Raw genomic sequence first — 24,835 nt, 5'->3', positions numbered from 1 at the left:
TCTGCACTCGACCACCCCAGAGTACACGTTTCACTCCGGAGTGCACAACACTCATACTAAAATAGACCTTTTTTACTGCAACTCCGACGCTCTTTCAAGAGTTGGTAGCGCTGAATATCTTAGACGTACGTTATCGGACCACTTTCCCCTGCCACTCCAACTAACATGGGGCATCGGATGCCCGAGCATACCCACATGGCGCATACCGATGTTGGCTTTATGAGACAAAATATTCAGCAATACCTTGCTCGATCATCTCACCATGTACTTCAAGATTGATTGGGGTACTGCATCCAATGCTGGTATCGAATGGGATGCATTCAAGGTAGTACTTCGGGGCCAAGAAATAAAGATAACATACAGCCCTAAACAACCGCTGCGCCAAGAGCTACAAACACTCGAAACAGACATACATCGGTTTGAACGGAGGCTACTGGAAGACCAGGCGGTGGCCCCCATATATACACATGGACAAGACTTGAATGTAGGGATACATTGGATTGGTTGGGCTAGCTGGACCACAGGATATACCAGGTGAAAAACATGTAGAGGGCAACAAGGCAGGCAAGCTCCTTGCCGGCTCAAACGCCTGGACTCTCCTCGAGTCCCTATCATCACCATACGGGCAGTCACACTCATTAAAACACAGGAGTCCATTTATTCTGCCTTTTGCTTATATTACTCTAAATTATATTCACTAAGACAGACAAGGGAAGACCGTATCAGGGCGTTCATGGACATTACCCTTTTGCCTCGTCTACAGGCGTCTTTGTGCACGGAGTTAGAGGCCCCTCTCAAGGCCAACAAGATCACTGAGGCGATAAAACCTGTGCACAAGCACTTTTCATTAGGTTTAGGTTAGGGACATTACCACTTCGCTCATTTACTAGCAAATGGACAAATCTTGGTGACGATAGTGACTTATGTCCAATGGGATGTGGAGTTACCGAGCATTTGGCCCATGTTTTATTTTGTTGCCCTGCGTATCGTAAGCAAAGAGCAAGTTGGCTTATTCCGCTTTGTAGATCCATGGTCCTTGTGTGTGGGTCAGTTGCCTTTAGGATTTTGAAGTTGAGTGCCCATGGTAAAGTGGCATGTCCATTGGCAAATTTCCTGAAGGCTATTTAGCCAATCAGACAAAAATTATTAAAGTTAAGAGCATATCACTCAACTTAACATAATTTTTCCATGAGATAGCAAGTAACAGCTGACTGTCAATTTTTGGTGTAGAAACTAATGTGTTGTGGTCTGCACTAACTTTTTCACATTGTTATGTATTTGACTATTCATGTATTTTAAACTAGGGCTATGCTGTGTTGATGTCCTGTTTTATTGAAACTGCTCCTTTTTTTTTATTACTCATTTTAGTATTATGTTTTAGCATGATGTATATTGTGTATTTATGTGCTTTGATGGTATTAATTTGCTGAATAAAGCTATCTATCTATCAAAAAAAAAAAAAAGAAGAATGGTGCGCGGAAAAACACCTGGGTTAGGACGGTTGGCCAACTGAGTTTTACTCCACATACCAATCACAACTCACCCCCCAGGTGCAGAAGGTATTGAACTCAGCTTACTCAGTGGGGATACTGCCTGTCTCTAAGCGTGAGGCGATCTTGGTGGTTCTGCCTAAACCAGATAGGGACCCACTATTGATTGGGTCCTATCACCCCCTAGCCTTGCTAAAGGCAGACTATAAGTTCCCTGGTAAGGTGCTGGTGAACTACTTGATCCCTGTAATTCAAGGCATAATCCACCAGAACCAGAATGGATTCATTCCTGATAGGAACACGTTCATGAACCTACAATGCCTTTTCATGTTTATGGGGTGGGTGAGGTCTACCGGTGCTCACTCTTGAGTTGCAGCACTAGACATAGAAAAAGCATTCGACACTCTAAGCTGGGGATACCTGCAGCACACCCTCAAGCGAATGGGAATTGGTTCTCGATTTCTCTAATGGATAACCCTTCTCTATAATAACTCATTGGAGCGAATCAAAACTGGATAGATCATCTCAGGCCCGTTCAATATTGAGCGGGGCACTCATCAGGGTAGTCCACTTTCGCCACTGTTGTTTGCACTGGTGATGGAGCCCCTGGTGTGCGCTCCAAGGGTATGTGCTCCGGAGTGGGGACTACAAACAGAGGACAGGTGGCATATAATTTTAATATATGCTGATGATGCCTAGGTATGTCTACGCGATGATGAGACAGTATTGAATCAGTTAATGGACCTCCTGCAGAAATTTGGAGAGGCAAAGGGCCTGCAAACGTGGGAGAAATCTCGGTTGTTCCCCCTCGCGCTCTTCCACTTCCACTTCCCCCACTCTCATAGGCATGTAATTCCATTAAGTATTTGGGCATCAGAATAAACCACTCGGAGAAAGACCTGATAAATGGCGACATAGGAAGGGCTCTCACTGGAGTACGTATGTCCCTGAGTTTCTGGACTTCCCTCCCTCTCTCCCCGGTGGGTAGACTAGCCATCTCAAAACTTTTAGTACTCCCAGGGCTCTTATATTTCTTTTCTGCTATCCCCCACCAGCTCCCTCGAGGATTGTTTGCGTAAATGAATTCTTTGCTGATGGCACTAATATGGGGCAACGAATGACGCCGGCTGGCCCTAGCAAAAATTTATGCACCACAGGATAAGAGTGGGATGGGAGCCCCAAACTTTGAATATTACTACGTGGCTGCTCAACTCCAATGGCCCATGAGATGGGTGGTGGGCCAGAATAATTACAAATTGGGGAAATGGCCTCACCTCTCCAGATATTGCACTGGCTCTTAGGTACGAATGTAGTCACCTGCAATGGGCAACAATGTTTTACTGCAAGTCGCCAAGAAATGTTGGTCCACTTACACACGTACAAAGCACTCCGGTCTCCCTTATGCCCCAAATCTATCTCTTTGGGCGCTGCCAGGATGCTCGGAGTTATACTCGTGCCCGGATGCAGCCTCTTAGGTGGAGGCAGGCCTCACTGATTGGGGAGACCTATTTACTGACTGAATATTGAGCACATTTGAGAATCTGGTGAAGCCAGAAGCTTCCAAATTGCTCCAGGTGCTACTGACACTTGGGAGGGCACCAAAAGCAGTCACCAGCCTTTATGGCTCCTTGTGTGCGGACAGGGAACAACCCTTACACGTCCTTAAAGCATACTGGGACAAATGCCTCAACATAACCTTCACGGACAAGCAATGGACAGTGCTCACAAGCGTCGAAAATCATTTCCACCAAGTCCAGGCTGAAATACACATAGTTCAACTACCTAGACCACACCTATCTTGCTCTGAAGCATATAGTGTGGATATACATGGTAGGAGCAGACACGTGCCTGAGCTACCAGGAACACAATGCCGATTTTGTGCATGTGGTATGGTCCTGCACACACCTCGACCTCTACTTGGCAGACATAACCAGGCTTCTTACTCCATTAGCGGGACATCAATTTCAGAAGGAGGGACTACACTACCTCCTGTGGGTTACCTCGTGTGCGGCGTAACGCAAGCCCCTCACCAAATGTATAGACTTTGCGTTGGTCTTGGCGAAGCGCAGACTGGCGATGTGCTGGAAGTCGTCTATCCCCCCCTCTCACCAGGTCGTGGATCTCAGACCTACGTGCCCAAATCATGGCAGAACATCAGGCCCTCACCATCTTGCAAAAACATGGCACACCGCCGGCCAGACATTAAGACTGGCAGGGCTATCTGGAAAAGTTGGAAAGGCATACCAACACTGACACTCACTAGCAGAAACAGCAGCGTATTTTCAAAGTTACTCCCTCCTAGGCCACAGACACTGCCCCAAAATCGCAGCTCCCCTCTCCCAAGACGTTATTAAAAAGGAGTACAGCAATACACAACCCATATAGTACATCCAACACACTAGGTCCCATTGAGTAAATACTCTCCTTGGATCCCATTCTCAACCCCAAACTTCCACTAGTGATTTCTCACACCCCCATAATGCAACAAACACTTTGCACGATCTTGCACCTACATACCAGAGTTTAATTAGTTAAGTTCACCCAATTAGTATTGATATTGTAGATATGTAAGCTAAGTCACAAGAATCGTTCAGCATCTGCTGTGTAACGTATGCCAAATTGGATCAGGCGCTATTATGTATAGGATCTGTTTGTACAGGCAACTTAACCTCATAACAAACAGGAATTTCAAACTAGTACGTACTCGTATGGTTAATGCAAAGTTTGATTTATAATTGCGGGTTCAAATCGCTATATACTAATAAAAAATTATTATAAAAAAAATCTAGAGTGTTTGAATGAATATTTACAATTGTCCTCACTGATGACTAGTCTCCCTGTGTCACTGCACAGGTAATATATACCCATCCTGCTTTCTATCTATTCACAATACCGCTGCTTAAGTAAAAGACTGCATTCACCACCTGAGAGGTGAAAAGGGAGACAAAACGAAATGTTTCATTTTACACATCTTTCTGTAGATTTTCAGCAAGTACAGGTAGTACTGTTCACAAAGCATCCTTTTCAAAATTACTTTGAGTCTATTCAGCTGTTTTTCATGAAATTGCATTCTATCTCATCACATAACCTGTCAGAGTAGATTTTCCGGCAGCACGGTGTTTGAACTCAACCCACTGAAACTGCCCTTTCTTCAAGCAGCTTATATTTAATATGGTTTATAGAACATTGTTTCACACGCAATGGTACCTTCCCCAAGCTCAGCCTGAGCAGTACAGGAACACCAAACAACCCACTTCCAGAGTAGAACAGTCTTGAATGACTGGTGATTAAGAAAAAATAATCTGAATGCTACTGTCATGAAGTGAAGGCAACTATTCATCACCTGAAAATTTCAAATGTCAGACACCTCAAGCTAATGTGTCAGGGCAGGTGTTATGAGTAACCAGTCAGACAAAGTAAAGTATACATTTTTCGAACAGTGCACTGTTAGAAGGATGAACTTTGAACTATGCAAAGTGTTCATTTACAATTTTTATAGCTCAATTGGAACTTCTGAACCTGCACTATATTTGTCTGTTCCCCTTACAAATAGAGAAAGGTCTCTTGTCGTCTCAAAGCCGGCACGGTTTGGCAGCTCCTGTGCTTCTGGGGTTTTAATAGTTCTTTTGGAGGCCTTGTCCAACCATGCCCATGTGATGTGTCTTTGTCCCATTTTAGTTTTTTTTGTACATTTTTTAATCACCAGTTTAGATATTTTCTGAAATCTTTTTTTAAATAAGCCGGTGCACCGCAAATGTAGAGCGGCGCTCGCTATTCCACTTAAAACTGCTGAACAGCAATGAAATATGCCTGAGAGTAAGCTCCTTCCTCCGAGCCAATGTGAAATGCGGAAAGTCAATGGAAGGGTAGCTTGGGATATGGCCATGTTTATGTGGTCTGTCTACATAATTTGTTAAGGATACTTGTTGGTGGTTTTATGAATATGCCGGGTCTATTAGCTAACTTTATGTATGTTTTGTCTTAATATTTGTATATTTAATAGGTATGTTTGTTCAGAGCAGTTTATGCCCCTTTGTAAATATGGTTGTGTTGATTAATGCTGCTATAATGCTTAATTATAAATTATAGCGGATCCAAAAACAAGTTTTACTATGACACTGTATGTTTGAAATTGTCTGGACCTCTCTTTTATGGTCATAATAAGGCTGAATAAAGATTTTGATAATGATGATGATGGGTAACTAATCAGACAAAGTCAAGAGGAAGGCCCCTGAGAGTTCAAAGGAAAAAGTAGAATCTTCAAGCGATTATTTGCCAGGCTTTTTATGCAGGGATCCACTGTTCCAGGGTAGGTTCAAATGTTTTGGGGGGAAAAACTACAGGTGTGTGATTGAATCTCATACGGTTGTTGCAGTGGAGAGGGCTTCAGCAGGAGAAAATTGGCAGATCAGAGTGGCATCAATACACTGGTGAATATTGTACATTGGAACTCCGGTGTTCATTGTGCATGGTACAAACAGGATGTAATTGTTCTTAAAGTATTTGCCCACTGACATACGTGGGGGTATATCCAATATGTCTCCCAGAGTCATCTTTTCTCCTCCAATAATATGACTGTTAAAATAAATAAAGAGATCCGTAGGTTTGCTGACTCAGGCCTAGATGGCTTCCATCAAAGTGGAAACCCAGTGACTATAGTGGTCTTGATGGCACAAAGTTCTTGGCAGTTTCTCACCAAATATTATAGCCCCTCCACTGAGAAGTCCTTACCAGTCATTCCTGTGCCACTGACAAATATGGGTATTTGTTCTCTAAGTGAATAGTGTCCACAGTTTCCTGCTCTCACATGGCCTGAGAGGCAACAATGCTTTACCAAATGATGAGGTGGGAAGACTTATCCCAAAGGTTTCTGCCTCCTGTGTGTCTTCATATCTGCAGAAGTATTTAAACAATATTATCAACCAATGATGTCAACTTTAAAGTACTAGACATAACTGATTCCTAGAGATGTGATAATGGCATTATGGAGCTCCATGGGATGTCAGCCATTTTACTTATGGTTCAGCTTTGCCTCTCCGAAGGCACCATTAAAGGACAATGTTTTAGTGGTTTGGTTGGTGCTGGTCTCTTTAGAGGCTGCTTATAGTTTGACATTTCTGTCCAAGCCAATGCTTCCCTGAAGGTTAATCAGTGGGTTTCAGTGGGTACTCAGGGAAGTATTCAGGGTTGATTTAGAATGTTTAGGGGAGACTGCCCTCTTTGAAAACATACTCCAAACATCGTCCAAAGTACTAACCTCAGCATCTCCTATGCCATCCTCATGAAACAAGTTGGTATCAGGATCCTCTTCTGGCTCATTATTCCTATGCGTGGAATAGAGGGCACCATGCACATTTGATTCAATGAGGTAGAGTTTAAGGATGGACCTTACAAAATTCTACTGAACTGGGGTCTGGCAAAAGTGTTCAGCTTAGTAAATTAGGTTGTCAGAGAAGTAAGCACAAGTAAAGCGGGGCAGGGGGGAGTTTGGGGGAGGGGAGAATATGTAGGAAACACCCAACCGCTGGTTAATTTGGACAAACACTTCTTGGGCCACGCCATGATCTGAAGTGTACTCCCTGTGTTGTTCCCCAGTACTCACAAGCAGAGGGAGCAGGAGCCAAGTATTTCACAACCTGTTGTGTAGGATACAAAAAGGCCACTGGTCATGGGATCTGTCAGAGCATTGAGCAGCTAAAGCTTCCTAAGTCAACACTTACTTCAAGTGTGCTGCTTTTTAGGCTTCTTGGGTACCAGCGAATTGGCCCCAGAGATCTGACAGTAGTCATATGCTTCTGCTTTTTCTGCATGAAAAAAGCCATGAAGCAGGAAAGGCTCCTACGCTCTTACTGGCTATTCTAAAGTAGATAAAACCACGGTATAAGAGCAGACCGAAGGTTTGGCCTCCTGCACAAATGGGACTTTTAATATGGTCACATGAATACATATGGTTGCTTCTCCAATGTAACTTTTTAGCTCCAAAGGTTTAAGAAACTAGGCCTGTTTGACACGCAAAGATCTGCAATGTACAACACAATCCAGTAATAACAAATGGGGTAGTAAGAGGAATTGTATTAAATCTAATGAGGTTCTGCCTCCATATTACTAATGTTGTGTCACATAGAACTTGCAGGTTCTGGCTCTACTGAAAACATAAACCAATCAAGAGCCTTAGTGTGCATATGAAACTGTCAAGGTTTATTACGAAAATGACTCCTAGAGCCAATGTTGTTTTGTTTGTTTGAAAAGATATTTAGAAAAAAGGATGAGACCCCCCTAGCCCACATTAGGCGACATGCTTCATCATCAGAGTCCTTCTGCTGGTATTCAGCGGGCTCTTCCAGGGCTCTTTTGTGTCTTATGCATCTGGAAGGTAAGGTGGGCAAAACCAAGCGTTTCTCTATCAAGTGTTAAAACTATTAGGATAGGTGATAATCAAATGCTTGGTCTCAAAATGTGGTGCCTAGCCAATTCAAGATTAAAAACCAACTAGGAGGTCAACCAACTATTGATACGGAGAATGGGCTTTCCTCCTATGAGGCTCCAAGTATGAGGTCGCCTATACCTCTCAATGCCCCATATATGGATGACCTGCTCAGATAGTGTGAAGGGAGGGCAACGTGTGATGGATATCAAGCAGCAAAACAATTTTAAAAGTTGACGGACTTTTTTGCAGCATAATTCGGTTATATACTCACCAGCTCTGCACAGTTTGCTAAGTGACACTTCATTCTGCAGTGGAAGAGGTTAAAGTTTGAGCAATATTCAGCACAGCTTATCAAATGTGTGTTGTAGTAAGTAACCCGGCAAAGTAATGCTTTATATATCTGGGCATGAAATGCCATGTTGAAACTATGTGCTACTTGACAAGGAACAGAAGCTGAAACAGTCACTGAAGCAGGGACAGCCACTGCGCTCACGATCTTCATTAAAGCATTTTCAAACCTGTTTCCAACATAACTGCAGACACTGAATCACCAACCCTGTTATTCCTGCTATAGCAATAGAATTGATGCCCAAAAAACAATCAATTTCCTGAATACCATGTTATTTTGAATGCATAAAGTTGCAGGTAGACCCTCTTAAGAGCATTCATTATGGCTTTTAAAAGGCCGGTAATGCAAGACGTTGATTAGTATAATAATAAAACATATGGCCTTATGTTTATCCCAAACAATAGTATTTTGCACCAGTTTTCTGACATTGGCTAAATTATCTTTAATGTTTGTTTTTTTATGCTTAAAATGTAATGCTGCCAGAACATATTGCTACGAAATCACCTTGAGTAGAGTTGCTCACCCATTGGTCTCACTGTCCCATAATTGGATAGAATTGGAAAGTATGCTGAGTAATTAACTTCCTGATTACCTGCATTGGTTTTCTGTTGCTCCCTTGTGAAGTAATGTTTTCACTCATTCCCAAACTAATAATAATTGATTTGCTTCTAATTTCTTGTTATTGATATTGTACTCATTACCCCTTTTCGGGAAGCAATTACTTTCCATGTTGTGGAAAACACCTAATCGCTATATGGCCGTGTTCTGTATTAGAGTTTTTGTAGTCCCTGTTTGCAAGTGGCAGCATCTCTGTAGTACTACCTCCTCCGCCTCTGGAGTAACACTAATTGCTTCGTTTCCCAAATCAAAGCCCAAAACTAATTAAAGACTCGTTGTATTTCCATTGAAATTTCATGTGCTACATTGAGCAACAATTAAAACTGTTTTCTCCATATCTTAAGAAGTTACTCCACATGAACACCAAAACTGCCCATAATCCGAATCACTGATATATGATACGATGGCCAGGAGGACAGAGTTGTGAAAAAAAATCTTCAATATTCCAAGTGTCTTCTGCCTTTGGAACGCCATTTTCCTTCAGATTAAACCCAATGATGGTAAAACAGTCTGAAAAGGTGACCAACATGTGAGGCTTGATTGATGCTCGGTGGACATAGGAGAGCCTCACAGCAGACATGACCAAGGCAGATGGCCAAATCTGTAAACAGTGAGGCAACAAAAAAAAACAGGACTGAACCACTAAGTGCCAGGATCCTTGAGAGCATGTGAAGGTAAAATATTCATGCTACAGATCAATAACGAACTTGGTTTGATGAAGTATAGCTCTACAGGAGGCACCCCAAAGTTTAAAATGTTTGAGGTAATTTTCAACTAAATCTCAACATGCTGTTGGGGTCTGGAGACACTATCAACCAGGAGACTAAACTTGCATAAACCTCTTTTTAGATAAAGAAACGAAACAAACATACCCATACATTTCGAAATTCACCTTAAATACAATAAATGTAGTGTTTGATCTCTATACCCAAGTTAGTGTAAGAACACTATTAAAACAAGAAACAAATGGTGCAAACAATACATACCGGCCCGTATCCTTCAAGATCTCCTTTTCCTTCTTCAAGAGTAACATATTCGCCGGAAGAGGTCATATGCAAAGACAAGCGACCTTTTTTGGATCGTTTGTTGGGATCAGCAACAGGGTCTTTGTAGACATTTACCTACAATAAGACATACAAAACTCATTAACGGTAAGGCCCAAATATTTTCTACAATGTAAACAGTGAGTAAAGTCTGCACTGCTGAGCTATAAAATATTTCAGGACATACCCCAAGGCCATTGGTCACAACATGACTGCATTTGAACGAACAGTTCAAAAGATCTCTTGTTAATTTCTGCAGCAAGGCTCCACCAGAACCAAAGGCGATATTTTCAATGCTCCATCTGTGCTGCTTCATTCCTTCCACAATCTAGAAGAAGAAAAATATGTAACTTAAATTGTGAGACAACCATACTTTTCAGTTGAGCAGAGGTTGGACTCTTAAGGATTCTTATGGCAAAAATAGGAAAAATGCAACATATGGGGGGAGTACAAGGCATCCGTCTAGGAAACTCAGGAATGCACTCAAAATCAATGCATGCAAAGTGGCTAAATGGTAAAAGAACCAATCTGAGACAAAGAGGTGTTGCATGGTTGAAATTAAAAAAGGGACTAAGTGCCCGGGGGCTAAACAGTAACCTAAAACAACACTGCTTACTTGTTGCAGAGTGTTGATATCCACACCATCACCTTGGATTACTCGGATGTAAGGTGGTAACACTTTGTAGCCTTTTGCATTTTCTGTTGTAGGAAACTTTCTGTCGAGGATCTGTAAAACCTATTAAAAAGGAATATATTTCCATTAATGAGTTTAAAAAAAACATACTTGACTTGGTTAAATAGAAAACTGGTGACCTGTTAAGAGCCATTGGGAAAAATGTTAATATCCAATTTGTTAATATGCCCTTTAATGAATTAAAATAAAACATTCATTTTTTCTTATGAAAAAAAATAGGTCGTTTTGGATCACTTTTCTGAGATTTTCAGAAAGATTTGGTGATTTTTCTTTTATCATAATTAATTAACAAGTTTGGCATCACATCAACAGTAACTATTTACATTTTTTAAATAAATGTCAAAAACGCGACTTATGGGCAGTACTAAATAATAACTGATGTAAGCATTATGTAAACGGGACACCTCCACAGTAATCATAAGGGCAAATGATAAAAGGCAGCCTCAAAAAAGGACACCAAAATAATATGCTTTGTTTCAGTTATTTGATGTTAAACTTAACCTTGATAATTAAGCAGGAGTTCTGTCATGCTACTACACAAAGTGTCCCATATCATGGGGAAAGTGGGAGGTAGCAGATCCCGACACTATGTGAGTCAAACAAGAAATATGAAAAATATACCCCTGCCCTGCCTGTCAGGATGCAATCAATGAGGCTTAACAAAAGGAAGCTCCTTCTAGCCTTAATTATACTTCGAGCACAGAAGCATTCTTCCATTTAGCAAGAAGACCCTCCCAATAGGGCTATGCATCCAGTGTCAAGCTGGGCACACAAGTAATTGTTCTTTAGTAAGATCTTAGGTAGTACAAATGTTTCTAAAATCCCTAGAAATATCCACGTCACGCACTCAAGAAGAACTTCTTCAGCCTCAGAAGAAATACCAGATAACATCTTATCCTCTTTCTTTGCCTTCCATTTTCCAGCATTGGCATCTTCAGGTCTAGTGTCAATACAATATCGGTGGCCCTTTGCTTAAAGGGATCATCTGTAGGCTCTCCAATGTCTGCCCTCTGTTTTTGCGCTCCATCTCTTTTGTTATACTTTGAGCACACAACCACGTGCCCCTTCAGTGACCGATCCACTTCTCCATAGTGTAGGTCTTTTTCCTTAATTCGGGACAGGGAGCAGGTATCGGCCACAGAAACAGCTTCTCACCCCTTTGACGAGTCTTCTTCATCAAGGGCCTCGGATTCTACTTGATCCTCCTCGTACACAGCACTTTATAGGTGGCAAGAAAGAAAACACTTTGGGGCCTATTCACAAAGGTAACCAACACTTGTGAGTAATTTACTCTTACACGTTTGAGTAACTTTAAACTCTTTGTGAATAGACAAAAGTAGTAAAGTTACTCAGAAGTGGTGACTTGCATGTCTCCACCCCCGCCCCTCCCCAGTTTAGGGGTAGGGTCAGAATAATCGTAATTTATGACTGTATAGTTTTAACATGTAACTTATATCCATATAATCGTCTAGTGGTATCTCGTGGTATCTCCACCGTGGGGACAGGACTCCCCATGGCAGTGAATAGGAAACCTCTACACGTGGGGCAGAACCTCCACAGACAGGGGAGAGACATCTAAATGGCAGTGAATAGGAAAATGAAATACACCTAAAACAAATCAGACACACGTGACAATTCCTTACAACCACATAATTACTGCCCAAATCGTAATGTACTGTTTCTTTACTCCTTAGTGGAGAGAGGGTAGAAAAAGTAGGTCTTCAGGATTCAGATGGTTGGAGTTCTTCCTGGAGGGCCAAATCAATATCTCTATCTCACCCTCCTCGAGAAGGAAAGCCTCTCCAAAAGGAAACACAATCTAATTTATGGGATGTCACTTTGGGCCAACCATAATGTGGTGCCAGGTAACCCTTCCCACAATAGCTAGCTGCCTAGTTTTCCAGGTACATTTGTGACAAGGTAAGAAAGGCTTGTTTTTTTCTTTTAATTCTGGGACTTGAAGTCCTAGTTTTATACTGGGTTAAAAAAGACTAAAAGTGCCAGAAGTCTACAAAGAAAAAACGAAAGAAAAACTTGACTGGCCTAGCAAGTCACACATGGACCTGGAAAACATGGCAGGTGGGAGTCTACCTCTAAGAAACCAAACCTACAAGCACTTATCCATATCCGCCCTACACTCATACCTGTATTGTTAGTGATACATCACATATGTACACCTTATGAATACCCTGTGACATAAACCCCAAAAAAGCATACATTTGTGTTAATGCTTATTTTACTAGTCTTAATACAGCCGGATTGGTTGCTTAAACTGGGGCAGAGATTCTTGGAACTCTTGCAGGCCAGACCAAAGGCCAAGTGTTGCAATGCACATGACTTAGACAGCTATATTTTTATGAAACCAATCGGACTAACAATAGAGATTATTCTTTTCACTTTTTTTTTTTTATCCAAAAGAGAAATGTCAACAAATATTTTGACATGTCTTAATTGTACTCAAATCTAACCTGGTTAAGTACACTGGTACACTAATAAATTATACTAATTATAATTTTTCATTCTAAGGCTCTTTGTTGCTGTCCCATCCTCCACCTGCCACAACACTGTCTTTTGTACTATCATACCGGACTGGTACCACAATGGTATGTTTGATCTCTTCTCTTTTGCTCAGGATTTAATATCTATCTTTATAATTCAAATAGTAGCTGTATGTCTTTTCTCACATCCCTGTTGGCACCTCCAAGTTACAATATTCACAACCAGCACTGCTCACCAAGAAGAGGCAGAGAAGCACAGGGTGGCACAGTAGGAGGACCTGGACTAAGAGTCTATTGTTGCCCCAACATACAAAGTTTTCAAGAAGGCCACTTAACAGCAAAGCAGCAGGGTTTCTCCTAAATCCCTTCTGGGATTGTCAGTCCCCAGCCACTAGACAAAAAGCACAGATGCTGCTTGTGCCTATGAAGCAGTCACATCCACAATCCTCAAATCACAGGTCTTCCTGTACAATCTCCTACACACTCATTCCACTACGGTGCATCTCTGGTTTTCTCTCAATGACTTGAGGGACAGCACACCCCTGGTGTGGAGCAGGTATCCTCAATTCAGAAATCTTCCCCATTCAACCTCCAAGATGTCACCCTATTCCTTGCTGATTAACCAGCTGACCATGTCAGATGGCCACAAATGCTGTGGTTGACACGGACTAATGCCAGTCACTGGGAATATCAACAGAGTAATGTGCAGCTGGATATACATTCTCGGAGGGCTATTCTCAGTGAGATCACAGACTCCCTTAATGGACCCGCTCAGATGATTGACAGGCAAACCTGTGCCTTGGGTCATTCAGTGAAATGTTACTAAGACCACAGCAAAGATCCACCAAGAACATGTGAGAACTTTTAGAGAAGACAATGAAAGACACCATGATTTGGCTCGGAAGATGAGAGAGGCAACAGACTAATTGTTAAACTCCTATGTCAATGCTTGCAGGAGATTCTACAAGGACAAATGTTTATTTTGACCTTAGTCTTTAAACATCATGAAAACCATTCTAAATATAATCATCCTATTACACATAAAAACAAATAAAATCATATTGCACTAACTAAACCTAATTTTTTGTGTGAAACTTTTTATTAACTTTTCCCGTGCAGTTAAATAGGGGCACCTTGGCCCTCCATGGTCAAAACAAACAGCAATAGACATAGCAGCATTGGTAATCGGTATTGTTACAAAACGTGTCTCATAAATAGACATTAAGGAAGGAAACACATACAGGGCGGATGTTTGGACATGGATGCCTCCCCATTTCAATATCCATGGGAACCCCAAATTAATTATTAAGTGTCCATGGTTTATCTGGAATTGGGTCCAGGTGCATCCCTCCTGCCTCCGCCCCACCAATCTGTATTTTATAATACTTTTGGGGGCATCCCCTTGCTACATATACAACCTTTTCCAATCCCATTCAGAAATCCATACTTCCGGCCCACCTCTTGATTGAGGGGGCGTGTGCCTCCTTCCATGCCTTTGCGATATCCCTCTTGGCAAGCACCAAGCCCAACCACAAGAGCATTTGATACTGTGTGCCTACCAGCCCCTCAGTGATGTGCAGAAGGATCAATTTTGTATCCCTTGGAATTTCCTAGCCCAATACCACCCCCAATTGTCTTAGGACTCTCTCCCAGAAACTGGTGAGTACAGAGCAGTTCGAAAACTTGTTAATTAAATTTCCTGGTGTATTCCCCCACAGCGCAAGCAAGCGCTGGTGGCCAGAAAGCCAATACGGTGAAGGTGCACCCTGGTATAATAAGTGTGATGGAGCAATATAAACCGAATGTGCCTGAATTGTGAAGCTATGGCTGTCTCGTTGGGTGCCTCCAATCATCATTGTCCAGGTCCCCTAGATCTGTTTCCCAGGCCCTACGCACCATCTTCATGGGATCCGACAATTCCGTGAGGACACATCTGAACCATCATAATAACTGCATTTTTGCACACTTTTTATTAGACTGTAACGTAGATTAGAATTGTTTTTATTGGATTGTATAATCTCTGAGTTTTATGTGATATGATAGGAATGTCGTTTTAAATGTGTATTTTATTCATGCAACACTTGTCATTTGTCTGCATTTTTATATGTCTTTTTATGGATTACAAAAAAATTCAAATAAAGATTTATTCAATAAAGTAGTTTTGAAAAAAGCCTATGATTTGTCCGTTCAGCACATACAGATTAAACTTGCTTGAAAAGACACAGGCCTTGGAGTTCTTCAGGAAAATTCTCTTGAAGGCTTTATTTAAAAAAATCACTTATATACTCAAGTGGAAGAACCCAGAGGGTTAAAGAACAAATCTATGTTTTTGACTTACCTTAGTACCATCCCGAGAGAAATCTTAAGCTTCGAGCAGACTGTATTTTTAGCTACTTGTCCACTAGAAAACCAGCAGGAATATTATAATATTATATTCAAACAACAACACTAAGCACTGAGAGATTCGCAAACTGACAAGAGTCATAAAACAGGCTGATAAAGGGGACGCAATCATGATTTGGTCAAAAGAGGATTGATTCCCTTACTGAGGAGCATAGACAAGTCTTAGATCAGAATTCTACTTAAAACCTCCCTGGATCTAACCAAAACTATTCAAAGCGAAATCTTTGAGATTCTGCAGGATGGATTTGACAATGGCTACATTGGTCCTAAAGAATTTAAATTCTTCAAAAAACAACCCCCGATTCCCAGTTACTTCTTGCAAAAAGTCCATAAAGATGCATGAAACCTTCAGGGCAACCAATCGTTTCAGGGTGTACTTCACTCTTGGAACGGATTTAAAAAAAAATGGGCTATTTTCCTTCACCCATTTATTTCAAAAGCACCATCTTCCTTGAGAGATACAACTGATTTCATAACAAAGATAGAAGGGCTGGAGCATGATCATCAGACACAATGGTGGCCACCCTTGATGTGGTTTTGTTGTACACACAAATTCCAAAGATGATGGGAGAAGTGATTTAGTATTATCTGGATCAAAGACAGAAACCACACTCTGCGTCTCAATAAAGTTTGTTGATCTGGCACATACCTCCATCAAAAAAGAGTTTTTTTCAAATCAGAGGGACTGCAATGTGTTGTTCTTTTACCCCATAGGTGGCAATACTGTTTATGGCGCAAATTTAGGGGAAGTATATTTACAACAAATAACCCTTTCAAGAGTCAAGTTATATGTTGGTTTTGATTGATCAACAACTCATTCTGCATTAAGACAGGTCACGAAGAATCCCTAGATCAATTTCACCAGTTGTTAAGCAACCGAACTCGACTCAAAGTTCAGCATGAATAAGAAGGAAAATAAAAAATAGATTACCTTTCTTGATGTCTAAGTGAAAACTTCAGATCAAAGTTCAGTAATTAATTTGTTCAGAAGATCAACAGATAAAAACAGTGTTCTCCATTACAATAGCTTCCACTCAAGGAATCTTAGGGAAAACCTGCCACATGGGCAGTTTTTAGGAATCCGTCGCAACTGCACGAACAGAGAAGATTAGTTACATGATGCTTAAATACTGATAATGATATTAAAAGGCAAAGGCTATCCTGTGAAATTAGAAAAAAAAAAAAAAAAAAAAATCACTAAAAAAGGTCCATGGTATACCACTCGAGATACACTATTAGAGAAAAAAAAGATAGAACAATCTAAGAACAACTTATTTGCGTTTCTACATATTGTCCTCAGACTAACCACTTCAAAGAGGTTATTCAACAGAACTGGCATTTACTATCCAAACCAGAAAATCCCTTAGAAAAATCTGTTGTGAAGAATTTCAGCATTGGGAAACACCTTGTAAGAGCATGTACTTATGGGGCAACAACACTTAAAGGTACACTGAGAGAACACTGGAAGAAGTTACCACCTATAGAAGGACACCACAAAAATGTTGCTTGTGAACAAACAGTGGATATTACGGAATTAACACTAGATAATATCCGGTGGAACCATGTACAATTCTCAAATTATAAGACAAGGAAATTTGTGCATGGTATCATATATCCGTGCAAAAAACTATATTTGGAAAAAAAAAACAGGAAATACATCAGAGGATTATCCATCATAACTCGAGGATTTACTGTCAAATTTTATCAGCCCCTTGTTTTTTTTTTTTAAATATCTTTTTATTGGCATTTAGTTAATTAGACAAACAAAATACACTACAGACTAGGTCATCTTCACATGGTAGCAATCTGTTGAGAGCTTAAGAACAGGTTGTACATACTTGGTATCAGCTGTTGCATTTACTGACATACATTTGTGCAGAGTACATTCCCAAATCCCTGCAATCTGTGGAGCAGTTTACAGTTTAGTGTTGCTGCCCATCAGCAACATCCCTAATACACAATGGTTAGATTAGCCCGAGCCTTGTCTCTGGGCTCTCTCTAATGTTTTCCTGTGTCACGAGTCTTAACCCCTTCGGTGGCAGGCCTTTCCCCCTCAGGTGCAAAGCCTTTTTTTGGATATTTGGGGCAGTTTGCCCTTAGGCCCTCATAACTTTTTGTTCACATAAGCTACCCAGGCCAAATTTGCGTCCTTTTTTTTCCCAACATCCTAGGGATTCTAGAGGTACCCATACTTTGTGGGTTCCCCTGAAGAAGACCAAGAAATTAGACAAAATACAGCAAACAATTCGTTTTTTTTTCTCCAAAACAATTGGAAAAAAGGGCTGCAGAAGAAGGCTTGTGGACTTTTCCCTGAAAATGGTATCAACAAAGGGTTTGCGGTGCTAAAATCAGCAGCTTCCCAGCTTTCAGGAACAGGTAGACTTGAATCAGAAAACCCAATTTTTCAACACAATTTTGGCATTTAATTTTTTTTTGTGCTTTCAGCCTCCTTCAGTTAGTGACAGAAATGGGTGTGAAACCAATGCTGGATCCCAGAAAGCTAAACATTTCTGAAACGCAGAGTAAATTCTGAATTCAGCAAGGGGTAATTTGTGTAGATCCTGCAAGGTTTTCCTACAGAAAATAAGAGCTGAATTTTTTTTATTTTATTGAAATGGAGGTAAAAAAAACAGCCATTTTTCTCAACGTTTTACTCTAACTTTTTCCTGCGATGTCAGATTTTAGAAAGTAATATACCGTTACGTCTTCTAGTTGCGGGGATATATAGGGCTTGTAGGTTCATCAAGAACCCTAGGTACCCAGAGCCAATAAATTAGCTGCACCTTGCAATGGGTTTTCATTCTATACCGGGTAAACAGCAATTCATTTGCTGAAATATAAAGAGTGAAAAATAGGTATCAAGAAAACCTTTGTATTTCCAAAATGGGCACAAGATAAGGTATTGAGAAGCAGTGGATATTTGCACATCTCTAAATTCAGGGGTGCCCACACTAGCATGTGAATTACAGGGCATTTCTCAAATAGAATTATTTTTAACACACTGTCTTACATTTGTAAGGACAAAATGTAGAGAAAGATAAGGGGCAATAACACTTGCTTTGCTATTCTGTGTTCCCCCAAGTCTCCCAATACAAATGGTACCTCACTTGCGTGGGCAGGCCTAATGCTCGCAACAGGAAACGCAACATGGACCCATCAAATTTTTACATTGAATCAGATGTGTTTTTTGCAAAGTGCCTAGCTGTAGATTTTCGCCTTTAGCTCAGCCGGCACCTAGGGAAACCAACCAAACCTGTGCATTTTTTTTAAAACTAGACACCTAGGGGAATCCAGGATGGGGTGACTTGTGGGGTTCTCACCATGTTCTGTTACCCAGAATCCTTTGCAAACCTCAAAGTCTGGCTTAAAAAAAAAAAACTTTTTCCTCACATTTCAGTGACAGAAAGTTCTGGATTATGAGAGGAGCCACAAGTCTCCCGATACAAATGGTACCCCGCTTGTGTGGGTAGGCCTAGTGCCCGTGAAAGGAACTGCCCCGGTAAAGATTATACCTCAATAGTGTAGGTGTGCTAAGTGCCTGTGACAGGGAAGAGTCAAAAACATGTCAAAATTGAGGGGGAACCAAAGCGGGCCCAAAAGGGCCGTTAAAAAAAAAAAAAAATTGGGCTGGCAAGTGGGGCAGAATTTTTATCGGTATAGATGAGACAATGCTGGGTGGTAGGAATTTTTTGTGGATTCCTGCAGATTCCGGAAGGTTCCATCACAAAAATGTGGAAAAAATGTGTGATTTCCAGCAACGTTGGAGGTTTGCAGGGCATTGTGAGTAAGAAAATGGTGTGGGGTGCATGTGAAGCACACCACCCTGGACGCATCCAGATGTTTAGATTTCAGATGTGTCTAGGTCTTGTGGATTTTTCTACATGGCAGCGTCCCAAAGTCCAAAATGTGCAGCCCTCACCATTCCAAGCGGGACGATTTCGAGAGTTAGCCAAGCTCTCATGGAACAAATGTAAAACCAAAACCCAAAATAATCAAATGCCCTCTCGCTTGCCATGGGATAAGATGTTTTAGTGTTCGGGGGGGGGGAGAGGTGAAAGACAATTACTCCTTTTAGTTGGGGTGGGGGCATAACCATGTCATACTGGTTGGTAGCAGCCACCATCACAATGTTTTGGTTTTTAAATTCCCTGGCATCTAGGAGACTTTCTGCCCATATACCCCCCTCCCACCCCCCCCAACCGGGTGTGGATCGGGGCTATTTGCCCCATCTGCACACTGAAGCATGCACCTACACACTGTCCTACCCTTCTCACTGAAACTAGATGTACCAGGTTGCTAGAGGAAGATGGCAATTCCCTACCACAGTGAAAGCGACCCACTCCTCATTTGCTGTGCTTTGGCTCCTTTCCTTGACTGTAGTAACACTAGAGTATGCATCCTGAATTCCAGCCAACATAATGCAATGAGCTCACCAGGATAGCGAGCCTACAAACTTTGGTAAGGGAACAATAGGAAAATGCCACTCAGCTTTGGTGCAGACCTTCCACCTTCAAAAAAAGAAAATGCACGTTCTCTGATTGTCCCTGGGCATACCACCCTGGGCACCACATGAGCTGAAACAGACTGTTCCATAGCCATTACTTGGTTCACCTCAAAACCGAGAAGGTCTGTTTACCAGCCAACAGAGATGGTAAGAAGAGCTAAGAGGTCAACAAACTGGACCCAAGTTCAAGGAAAGCCTGTGGAACCACCTTGGTTGCTTGCCTGTGGGGAGAAGGAAAACCCATCTACTTACCTGCCTGCACTATGAGCAAGAGGAGCAGGATTGTGTGTGCCACAGAAAGACCCGATCCACATTTAGAGAGCCAAAGTACATTTAGCCTGAAATGGACCAATTACCACCAACTAAAGGTGGTCCTCCGTGCCAGCTGGGAGTGCCTCAGATGCAATTAAATCTCCACTGAGGTCGGTGGACTGGCTGCTAGATCAAAGTCTGGGTACCAAAATCTCTGCCCATATCCTGCTAACCATTCTTTAAAGGATACAAGTTGTTACAAACACAACCAAATAGGCTAACATTGACCGATCTGCAATGCCTAGCATAAGGGAACTGTATTTGTTGAAGTTCCTCTCCTTTAGTCTGCTTGGTTTTCTGATTTTCCTTGCTGTTAGAACTGCTGCTTGCTTCTCCCTCCTGCTTGCTGAAATTTGGTTTTGATGGACTTAGGACTATGTTCACCTTACCACTGTTAACCAGTGCTAAAGTGCTTATTCTCACTCCCATGAACATGGTAACATTGAGATTACAACCAATTGGCACAGTTAAATTACTTATAAGTCCCTACTGAAGTGGTACATGTACCCAGGGCCTGTAAATTACATGCTATAAACGGGTCTGCAGCCCTTACTGTACCACCTACTCAATTTGCCCATTAAAACATCTAATGCCTGCCACTGCAGATTGTGTGCAGTTTTACCTGCAAATCCGAACTTGGAAAAATAAGTATTTTTGCCAGACCTAAACCTACCCCTTTTAATATATATGGAAAATGTCACTTACCCAGTGTACATCTGTTTGTGGCATGAGACGCTGCAGATTCACATGCTGTGCACTGTTCCTGCCATATAGTGTTTGGCTCGGAGTGTTACAAGTTGTTTTTCTTCAAAGAAGTCTTTTTGAACCACGGGTACGAGTGACTCCTCCCTTTCGGCTCCATTGCGCATGGGCGTCTACTCCATTTTAGATTGTTTTCCCCGCAAAGGGTGAGGTAGGAGTTGGTAAAGTGAGGATACTAGAGGTGCCCATGCAATGGAGTAGAAATGTATGTACATAGTGTGCAGTAAAAGAATATTTATTTACATATTTACAATTTTCATGCAACTAAAAACGGCTACAGGCTCCCGGGGAGGTGGGAGGGCGCATGTGAATCTGCAGCGTCTCCTGCCACAAACAGATGTACACTGGGTAAGGGAAATTTTCTGTTCAATGGCATGTGTAGCTGCAGATACACATGCTGTGCATAGACTACAAAGCAGTAATCTCCCCAAAAGCGGTGGTCAGCCTGTAGGAGTTGAAGTTGTCTGAAATAATGTTCTTAATACAGCCTGTCCTACTGTGGCTTGTTGTGTTGCTAACACATCTACACAATAGTGCTTGGTAAATGTATGAGGCGTAGACCAGGTGGCTGTCTTACAAATTTCGGTCATTGGTATATTACCAAGAAAAGCCATTGTGGCACCCTTCTTTCTAGTGGAGTGTGCCCTCGGTGTAATGGGTAATTCTCTTTTAGCTTTAAGGTAACAGGTATGAATGCATTAACTATCCATCTGGCAACTCCTTGTTTGGATATAGGGTTACCTGCATGAGGTTTTTGGAAAGCTACGAACAATTGTTTTGTTTTACGAAATTGTTTCGTTCTGTCAATGTAATAAATTAGTGCTCTTTTTATGTCTAATGTATGCAATGCCCTTTCAGCTACTGAGTCTGGTTGTGGAAAGAAGACTGGTAGTTCCACAGTTTGGTTTAGATGGAATGGTGATATGACTTTTGGATTTGTACGGAGAACCACTTTATGTTTATGTATTTGTATAAAGGGTTCTTGAAAAGTAAATGCTTGTATTTCACTAACTCTTCGGAGTGATGTGATGGCTATCAGAAAGGCTAGTAACCAAGTTAGAAATTGGATTTGACAAGAATGCATAGGTTCGAATGGTGGGCCCATGAGTCGTGTTAATACAATATTAAGGTTCCACAAAGGTACTGGTGGTGTCCTTGGGGGTATGATTCTTTTTAGTCCTTCCATAAAAGGCTTTAATAACTGGGATTCTAAAAAGCAATGTTGTATGTTTAATCTGCAGATAAGCAGATATTGCAGGGAGATGGATTTTAATGGAAGAGAAAGCTAGATTAGACTTTTCTAAGTGTAGTAAATAACTTACAATGTTTTGTGTGGAGGCTTCTAGTGGCCTAATTTGATTAGCCTCACCGTAGCAAACAAATCTTTTCCATTTGTTCGCGTAACAATGTCTTGTTGTGGGTTTTATTGCTTGTTTAATGACCTCCATACACTCTCGTGAAAGGTTTAAATATCCGAATTCTAAGACTTCAGGAGCCAGATTGCTAGGTTGAGCGATGCTGGATTCGGGTGTCTGATCTGTTGATTGTGTTGTGTCAACAGATCTGGTCTGTTTGGTAGTTTGATGTGGGGTACTACTGATAAGTACAACAGTGTTGTGTACCACGGTTGACGAGCCCACGTTGGTGCTATAAGTATTAGTTTGAGTTTGTTGTGACTCAGTTTGTTGACCAGATAAGAAATGGGCGGGAGAGGGGGGAAAAGCGTAACTAAATATCCCTGACCAGCTGATCCATAGAGCATTGCCCTTGGACTGAGGGTGTGGATACCGGGACGCGAAGTTTTGGCATTTTGGATTTTCTTTTGTTGCAAATAGATCTATGTTTGGTGTCCCCCATCGGTAGAAGTGATCCTGTAGGATCTGGGGATGTATTTCCCATTCGTGAGTTTGCTGTTGATCTCGACTGAGATTGTCGGCTAACTGATTTTGAATGCCTGGTATGTATTGTGCTATCAGGCGAATGTTGTTGTGAATTGCCCAGTGCCAAAGTCTTTGTGCTAAGAGACACAGCTGTGACGAGTGTCCCCCCGTTTGTTTAGATAATACATTGTTGTCGTATTGTCTGTCTTGACAAGAATGTGTTTGTGGGCTATCAGTGGTTGAAACGCTTTTAATGCTAGAAATACCGCTAGCAGTTCGAAGTGATTTATGTGAAGTAGTTTTTGTTGACCATGGAAGCATCTGCTGTAATAATGGCGTGAGGCACTGGGTCTTGAAAAGGCCGCCCTTTGTTTAAATTTATAGGGTTCCACCATTGAAGCGAAGAGTGTGTTTGGCGGTCTATCAACACTAGATCTTGTAGCTGACCCTGTGCTTGCGCCCATTGTTTTGCTAGGCACTGTTGTAAGGGCCGCATGTGTAGTCTTGCGTTTGTGACAATAGCTATGCATGAGGACATCATGCCTAGTAGTTTCATTACAAACCTTACTGTGTAGTGTTGGTCTGGTTGCATGCTTGATCTTACATTTTGGAACGATTGAACTCTTTGTGGACTTGGAGTGGCAATTGCTCTTTGTGTGTTGTGTGTTGCTCCCAAGTATTGTTGTATTGGGGTTGGTTGTAAATGTGATTTTTGGTAATTTATAGAAAACCCTAGTTTGTGGAGAGTATCTATTACATATTGCGTGTGATTTTGACATTGTTGTTGATTGTTGGCTTTTATTAGCCAATCGTTTAGATACGGGAATACATGCATGTGATTTCTCCTTATATGAGCTGCTGCTACTACGGCTAGGCACTTTGTAAATACGCATCCTTTCGATCCAGTGTTGTCATATATTCCCCTTGTTTTAGTAAAGGGACTACATCCTGTAGTATTACCATGTGGAAATGATCTGATTTGATGAAGAGATTCAGTGTTCTGAGATCTAAAATAGGCCTGAACGTTTTGGCTTTCTTTGGGATGAGGAAATACAGGGAGTAAACCCCGGTTCCTCTCTGGTGATAAGGTACCAGTTCTATGGCTTCTTTTGCTAGTAGTGCTTGGACTTCTATTTGTAATAGGTCTAAGTGTTGTATTGACATTTTGTGCATTCTTGGGGGAACATCGAAGGAATCTTGTGAACTCTATGCAGTAACCATGTTGGATAATTGAGAGAGCCCACGTGTCTGTGGTAATGTGTGTCCAATTGTGGTGGTATTTCGTTAATTGCCCCCCCCCCGCCCCCCCACTGGTGATGTGTGTTGGGGAAGTGTGACATTGAAGTCACTGCTTGCTACCAGGGGTCTGCTTGGTAGGCTGGAATTTCCCTCTTCCTCTGGGAACTGTCCTCTGTAGGAACCACGAAACCCCCCTCTCTGGTACTGAGATTGGTAAGTGGGTTTTGTTTGGGAGGTAGATGGTTCTGATGGTTGCTATCTAAACCCTCCCCTAAATTGTGGTTTCCTAAATGTTCCCCTGTATTGAGAGGAGTAAAGCGTGCCCATGGCTTTGGCCGTGTCCATGTCTTTCTTCATTTTTTCTATTGCGGTATCCACTTCCGGGCCGAATAGTTGATGTTGATTAAACGGCATATTTAATACCGCTTGCTGTATCTCTGCTTTAAACCCAGAACTTCGCAGCCATGCATGTCTCCTAATTGTTACTGCTGTATTTACAGTTTGTGCCGCTGTATCAGCAGAGTCTATTGCAGAGCGGATCTGGTCATTTGATATTGCCTGTCCCTCTTCAACCACTTGTTGGGCATGTTTTTGATGCTCTTTGGGGAGGTTCTGG

The 24,835-nt window shown here is 41.7% G+C and overlaps 1 protein-coding gene across 2 annotated transcripts in view; it reads right to left on the bottom strand.

Annotated features, from left to right (window-relative positions):
* The window catches only part of NAMPT (nicotinamide phosphoribosyltransferase), a 189,644-nt gene that overhangs the window by 24,926 nt on the left and 139,883 nt on the right, over nt 1-24,835 (bottom strand). For both annotated transcript variants that reach the window (XM_069229847.1, XM_069229848.1), the window contains 3 exons: nt 10,544-10,663; nt 10,115-10,255; nt 9,871-10,005 (listed from right to left, as the gene is read on the bottom strand). In XM_069229847.1, the coding sequence (XP_069085948.1) occupies nt 9,871-10,005; nt 10,115-10,255; nt 10,544-10,663 (396 nt within the window). The remainder of the gene's footprint in view (nt 1-9,870; nt 10,006-10,114; nt 10,256-10,543; nt 10,664-24,835) is intronic.

This window comes from Pleurodeles waltl, chromosome 4_1 (genome assembly GCF_031143425.1).
Source record: "Pleurodeles waltl isolate 20211129_DDA chromosome 4_1, aPleWal1.hap1.20221129, whole genome shotgun sequence".
Taxonomy (NCBI): Eukaryota; Metazoa; Chordata; class Amphibia; order Caudata; family Salamandridae; genus Pleurodeles; species Pleurodeles waltl.
Note: the sequence above shows the minus strand (reverse complement) of the source record. Positions and strands in the feature narration are given on the sequence as shown.